This window comes from Leguminivora glycinivorella, chromosome 6, assembly GCF_023078275.1.
Source record: "Leguminivora glycinivorella isolate SPB_JAAS2020 chromosome 6, LegGlyc_1.1, whole genome shotgun sequence".
Lineage (NCBI taxonomy): Eukaryota > Metazoa > Arthropoda > Insecta > Lepidoptera > Tortricidae > Leguminivora > Leguminivora glycinivorella.
In genome coordinates this window covers 4,100,311-4,107,739 of record NC_062976.1, presented here as the reverse complement: position 1 = coordinate 4,107,739, position 7,429 = coordinate 4,100,311, and the positions used below count along the sequence as shown (strand labels likewise).

Below are 7,429 nucleotides of genomic sequence, written 5' to 3'. Positions count from 1 at the left end.
GCATGTGATTGGTTTAACGATCGACTAATTCGGCTACCGCCCGGTGATTGGATCACTGCACCCGATACCGCAAAATTCAAGGCGTTTATTGGTACAAAATTTAACAGCCATATCTTTATGTCTCTATCTGTTAAGTTATTTAGGTACTTAATTATGAAAGACATTGTGTTTTTAAACAGTAGCATAATTGAATAAATATTCGCAACTATGGGAACAAATCAAATTACTTTTAAGGGATCATCCATTAATTACGTCACACATTAAGGGGGAGGGAGGGGGTCGACGAAGTGTGACAATGTGTGACAAGGGGGAGGGAGGTGTCCTAAATTTTGTGACGTCACATTTCAAAATCTATCATAATCTAAGGGTTAAAACACGAACTTTAAACTGTTACTTTATGAAAACCTCATAAACATATACAAATACAGGATGTTCGGTAACCGGATGAAAAGCCATTCGTTTTATACATATTTGTCATTCGTTTTTGAAGTACCTATCAAGAGAGCCTTTATCTGCTGGTGTGGTGAAGAATAATTTAAGTACATAAATGGAAATAAGATTGATTTCAAACCGCCGTTTTCATTCAATAATTTCTACGTGTAAATTTGCAAAATATGTGACGTCACACTAGGGAGGAGGGAGTCTAACAAATGTGACTAGCTGTGACAAGGAGGGGGGGAGGGGTCAAAAATCATGTTTTTTAGTGTGACGTAATTTATGGATGATCCCTAACAAGCATTTTGACTTGTGTTTTTTAAGTAGTCACACTACTATAGGTATTATTTAAAAATCGAAATAAGATTAAGTATAATAAGAAACGTAAATCTAAAGACGCCTGTTCGAATCTGGCCTTCACCACTGGTGGTGTCCCGTGTCCGTCATTATTTTCTTTAATATATGACATTTTATTTCGATTTTTGAAGTGTCGGTGACCTGGAACACATTTTTCTTTGAATTTAAGGCGTACGAGGCGTTACGAAGCGCCAAAAAATAGAACATCTTAAATTTCTCTCCAATCAAAACATAAAATTAACAATACAATTTGCTTAGAGAATAAGGAGAAATTAGGAATTCTTTAGGGAATCCTTACTTACAAATAACTCAGGGAATAGTAATTTAAGGCCGATAGAACAGCTCCATTACTTCTACCCAATTTGGTCCTCGCACTAATGGTTTTGAAGTAATTGACCGAAAGCGGTGCAAAGAACACAATGTTACCGAATATACAATGGATTGTAAACAAAAGGTTACCAACCCCTGCCTTTGGACAAGATAAATGACTCGTGTAACAACTGGAAACTAATATAAGGTACAGCGGGGCAAATCTCGACTGGGGGACAATTATAACTGATCCACTTTTTCCATTATTACACTATGATGTTGAGTTCTACATGTATCCACTGAACACGTCTACCATATATAACCGGTGGACACTCTATTTGATAATGCAAACATTATAAAACATGGAAAAAACGGACCAGTTACATTTGCCCCCCAGTCGAGATTTGCCCCGCTGTATCTTACGCCTGATGTTTACAGCTAAGTTCACTGGATATATGTATAACCCCTGATAGGGACTCAATTTAAAAACCATTAAACATTCTGTTTTGTTGTACAGTATTTTAGACTACCTACGATAGCAATGAGGCCTAGGTATAGATATGATATAACCTATCAATTTTCTATATTAATGCGACAGTGAGACAAGCATAATCACGCAGATTTGCCTATGGAACGAATTAAATATCTACAGAAATGTTTTATAGTCAAAGTTAAAATGTCTATTTTTAAATTGATGCCATACGACTTAATAAAGTATGTTTGTTAGTTACAGTTAAACTTCTTTTAGCCGCTGCCAAGTTATCAGACCACCAATCGCTAAGTTGTAGGAGTTTTAAGGAAAGTTCGTGTCCGATGCGTAGCTGTTATCTCGGTCAGAGCCGCTTTGAAGGACTGGCGTTGGCCACGCGAGTATTTCTTTTACAAACAGAAATTGTTTCTTCGAGTAATGTAGATCCAGAATAGGTCCTTAGGGCCCCCCACGATGCGGTCGGCGCGACGGCGACGTGGCGTCTTTTTCCATACAGTAGGCCCGACGCGGCGTCGGGCTTTGCTATACAGTTGGCCCGACGCTACGCTCGCGAGACGCTAGATGCGGAGGGCTGAATCATAAGGCTCTTGTGATGCAATTCATGCAATGGACCTACGTAATGGTGAAGATGTAAATAATGTCATATTTTCTGCGAATATAAATAAATAAATAAATAAATATTGGGGACATCTTACACAGATCAACTTAGCCCCAAACTAAGGTTGCTTAGTTGTTGTACTATGGGTGCTAAGCGACGATATACATACTTAAATAGATAAATACATACTTATATACATAGAAAACATCCATGACTCAGGAACAAATATCAGTGCTCATCACAGAAATAAATGCCCTTACCGGGATTCGAACCCAGGACCGCCGCTCAGCAGGCAGGGTCACTACCGACTGAGCCCGACCGGTCGTCAATACTTGTAGATATGATATTGTCAATACTTGTAGTAAGGCAACTGTAGGTATACGCCGAGCTATATTCATGTCTACATTGCACCCACACCGATTTCTATTCATACCGTAATGTCATAATACGAGACGTCGATAACTTTTAAAGGTCGCCGTCCTGAATATAATGCCTCAAGTAGCTTCCACCCTATTCCTTAGGGGATAATGTCGGGTTTCGATGGCGGGTGTCGGGTAACGACAGAGGGGCGTATAGCTATATGAATATTGGAAATATTTGTTATTAAATGTAATTGCAAATAGTGCGATATCTAGGCCATTTTGAACGAAGAAGCAACTTTTCGTATACGTACTGAGAACAATTTAGAGGGCATAGGTCAAAGGAATAAGATACCTACATATCAATTATTATTGATGCCTATAGTTGTATTGGGCATTTTCCGCAAGTCAACAACCATTGTGCCTATTTTGGGTGAAAGACGATGTGGCACTTCCTCTAACCACCCTACCTCCTCCTCCTCCTCTACAAAAACTAGCAGTGTTTTCAGGTTGCGAAATACCTCTTTTAGTGTGTTCGGCGTGGTTCTCTTATTTATCGCCGAAAATTGTATGGCCGAATAACTTCCCAACTCATGTCTCGCCGAATTTCATTCCGCCGAATATTCTTATCATAATGTTTTTTTTTATTTGCCAACTTAACATTTGCCAAATTAACGTTTGTTTTTAAAAGGTCTTATTTTAAGAACCAAACTTTCATGTTGCCGAATGTTTTGCTTGGCGTAATATACAACTAGGTATTTATTATTATTATTATTATTATTCAATTATAGGCGAGCAGCTATTCAGCTGATGAGCCTATGTCACACAGTGTCTCATGATTTATAGTTAGCAAAGTCATGTCACTATCTTATTATTTAAAAGCCACTTGTCTAGTCTGTTTTTAAACACATTCACTGAGGGAGCAGTAACAACACTATCCGGTAAACTGTTCCAAGCCGCTACAACACGATTGGATAGGGAATGATATGCAGCTTTAGTAGTAGTAGGAGTGCGAATCAGTTTTAGGCTGTGACCTCGGGTCTCGCGGCTGGTACTTCTCATAGCGACTACTTTGTGAATGTCGGGGAGGTTGTAACAGTGGGTAACAATCTTGAAACATTCGATAAGGTCTCCTCTCGCTCTCCTGTCCTTAAGCGTGGGCAGCTTCAGTATACTTAGCCTTTGCTCGTAAGGTAGGCGTCTCAGCTGGAAAGGCATCTTGGTGGCTCTTCGCTGCACACTCTCTAAAAGGTCAATGTCTTTGACAAAGTATGGATTCCAAACTTGGAATGCATACTCAAGCAAGGGTCGTACATATGTTTTGTATATTTTCCTAAAAACTTCCACAGATATGCATTGAAAGGACCTTTTTATAACATACAGGAACGAGTTTGCCTTTTTCACTATATTGTTTATGTGCTCACCCCATTTTAAGTCGTTGGTAACTGTCACGCCAAGATCCTTTTGAGATGTCACTGCAGCAATTGGGGAGCTTCCTATCATGTATTGGACCATAGGGTTTCTTTTACCAAGGTGCAGAACGGCACACTTATTAACATTCAATTTCAATATCCACTGCGAAGTCCACGTCGTTAACCTATCCAAGTCGGCCTGCAGTTGACCAGAAGAAACATGAGGATTAGCGAAGAACTTTCCGTCGTCTGCAAAGAAGCATGACTCCGACTCTATAAGTGCTATTAAGTCAGTCACAAAAAGTCCAAACAGAGTCGGAGACAGGACACATCCCTGTGGTACTCCACTTAGCACGCCAAGTGGTTGAGACAAGCAGTCACCGACTCGCACACTGAAGGTCCTGTCTGCGAGGTATCCTTCTATCCAATTTAGCAGCTTCCCACGGATTCCAAAATGTTCCAGCTTCAAAAGTAGTCTCTTATGAGGAACCTTATCAAATGCGCGTTCAAAGTCTAGGTATATTATATCTATGGGAAGGTTATGGTCCATACTTTTGGTCCAAGCATGTACACAGGTTAAAAGGTTAGTAACCGTGGACCTTTTCCCAACGAAACCATGCTGCTTAATTGATATTAGATTTTCTCTATTGAGGAAGCCTGTTAACTCTTTATTTATAATTTTTTCCATACACTTGCAGATGATGCTTGTAAGGCTTATTGGTCTAAATTTCGATGGATCCGTCTTGTCACCATTTTTAAAAATTGGGGTCACTAGAGCATGTTTCCATTCCCCGGGAATACAGCCAGAGTTAAAGGAACAATTCATAATGTCTGCCAGTTTCGGAGATATCACAGCAGCAGCCTGCTTCAATACAATGCTTGGAAAGCTGTCCGGGCTATTTATTGTATAAAATGTATTAATATATATGAATTTACTGTACTTACACGTGTATTTCTTTAATATGAATACCAAACTACAAGAACCGTTGTTTAATAACTATATCAATGTACCCTTCGACCACTCTGTCTTCGCGGTGCAGTACAGTCGTGAACATACGGCCTTTGCGCAAGGGAAACGTTTTTAGAAGCGGCATGTTGGGCACTGATATGTTCATGAAATTGTATTCTCCCTGAAAAAAAAAACACATTGATAAATAGTCGATTGTGTCATTTTTTACATTTTCTTTTAAAATCCTTTTTTTTTCCACAACCAAAAAATATCAAAAATAGTATTGACATGTACAATTTGAGCTCTTTCTAACGATACCTTACTTGAGCTAGTAACTTGAAGTTTACAGTTTGCCCCCTTTTCATTTTGGCCATTTTCTACAATGAAAATTAATAAAAAAAAAATACCTTCAATTTGTAGAGGTTTATAATGTTCACAACTATTCCAAATTTCAAGTTGATAGCATTAGAGGTTCTCGAGATATTTAGTAATGTGACAGATGGACAGAGTCGCACCATAAGGGTTCCTTTTGTACCTTTTTGGTACGGGACCCCTAATATGGCATATGTACCTACAAACATGAACATATATTATCTGCGTTCATCTCACTGCGTTTCAGCTAAATGCGAAATGAGTGCCTTTCTTCCTTTATATAACAATATACTGTGATGTGACACTTTAGGGACCATCCACACACAGACGACGCATGTCTTGAGACGTGGAACGGACGTCAGCGCCACGCCGCCCGAATGTGATTTAAAAAACGTCTTACATTTTGTATAGGAAGGACGCGTAAGGGACGCGCAAGGGACGTCGCTTGGCGCGCGGCGCGTCGCCTGGAGCGCGCCAAGCGACGCGTCGCCTGTGGGCGCGTCTTACGTCCTTCCTATACTATTGCAATATTATATAAAAATTGATGAGCATTAGACTTTTCGTTCGTCGCGACATCTATTGACAAGAGCAGTACTGATAATTTACGCTAGTTGACGCGTAATTGACGCGTGATTGTCGCTAGATGTCACTTAACTATGCCTATACAAATAACCCGCATTTACTGATGTATCGAGTTACAACTCTTCCCTTACTTATTCCTCTATGATAGGTACTCAGAACTCAGACGAATAAAACAACTTACCTTCGGAAAAGGACACGACGAAGCATTTACGTATTGTTGGTAAATTGGCTTGAATACGTTAAATTTTGGGTTGTCAAAAGCGTCGCAAATCTTATAGTGAAACTCGATAATGCTGGGGCGGTACTCGTTGCTCAAAAACTCGTAGATGTAAGTGTTTACCTGTAATATATAAATGGTGTAATATGAGAAAACCGAATAATTTTAACAGCGTAAATCTTGGTCACATTTCAAGAGAATTAATAAAAAAAACTGTAAAATACAATCCTCATTAACCCCTTGAACGCCTAGTTCCGTATCTGTCAAAGACAATTTTAACAAATCAAAGTTTATTATTAATTCAGTCATTTCAGTGGGTAAATTTTGACAACGGCATTCCAACGGCATTCTTGCGTATTGGCGAGACAGGGCTATTTAGACTACATTTCTGCGGCGTTTCGGTGGCGTTTCGCATCGCAGAAATGCCATTCGGCTACGCCCCCTGGTTTACTTATCATTTTTTATGGGCATAAAAAGCAAATATATAAATAAAAAAGTAAACTCACTCTAAATTCATTTCCGAAGTCAGCTAATAATTTGAAATGCATGTTTACATAATGTATGGGGTCGAGTCGTTGGTACCTTTGTGCGGTGACTTTTATATCCTCCATGTATTTCGGATTGCAGTACGTTACGTTTGGATGCTCAAAATCTATGTAGTACGTCTAAAACAAATTTTATTTTATTTTATGGAAATTATATGTGTAGGTATTAACTGTCTCGTAACACCCTTGTAACGGTCATGGACATGACACCAGCTAGGCAATTATGGTGACCGTGATGGTGGTGATGTTTTATCATTTATCGCGCGACCACACTTGCCTGGCTGAGATGGTTTAAAAAAAATATTTTCAATTAAACATATTCCAGTCTCATGTCATGAGACATGAGACTGGAAAAGCTCCTTCGGAAATGGAGCGAAATATGTCGAGCGTTATATCTACTTATTAAGTGAGTAACCCGCTTAAAATATTTTTAAATAATGAGACTGAGAGTTTAGTGTTCACAACTAACAAAAGCTATAGACATGCTTTAGTTTTACATTTATTATTTTGTATTAGTTAATAACCTGTGTGGTGACGGGTTAAGAATTTCACCACCCCCTTTCTTCCCGTGGGTGTAGTAGAAGGCGACTATGGGATATGGGTTAAATTGTGGCGTAGGCGAGAGGCTGGCAACCTGTCACTGCAATGTCACAGTTTCGTTTTCTTTCAACCCCTTATTTGCCAAGAGTGGCACTGAAGCTTTAGTAGTTTCATGTGTTCTGCTTACCCCTTTATGGGATACAGGCGTGATTGTATGTATGTTGTATGTATGTAATAACCTAACCACAAAATTAAAATTTTGAA

The 7,429-nt window shown here is 39.2% G+C and overlaps 1 protein-coding gene across 1 annotated transcript; it reads right to left on the bottom strand.

Moving 5' to 3' along the window:
* Positions 1-4,934: 4,934 nt before the first annotated feature.
* LOC125226947 lies at positions 4,935-6,656 on the bottom strand. Its single transcript, XM_048131130.1, has 3 exons — positions 6,587-6,656; positions 6,045-6,203; positions 4,935-5,090 (listed from the first exon to the last, which is right to left on the bottom strand). Exons 1-3 carry the CDS (start codon positions 6,626-6,628, stop codon positions 4,935-4,937), a joined length of 357 nt encoding a protein of 118 aa, XP_047987087.1. The 5' UTR covers positions 6,629-6,656.
* Positions 6,657-7,429: the final 773 nt, after the last annotated feature.

Bases quoted from the DNA above. Each gene is read 5' to 3' on its own strand.
- LOC125226947 (XM_048131130.1), bottom strand. From the start codon at position 6,628: ATGCATTTCAAATTATTAGCTGACTTCGGAAATGAATTTAGA. The intron at 6,204-6,586 runs GTGAGTTTACTT...TATATATTACAG, and splicing joins ACTTCGGAAATGAATTTAGA to GTAAACACTTACATCTACGA. The intron at 5,091-6,044 runs GTAAGTTGTTTT...TTTTTTTTTCAG, and splicing joins CGTCGTGTCCTTTTCCGAAG to GGAGAATACAATTTCATGAA.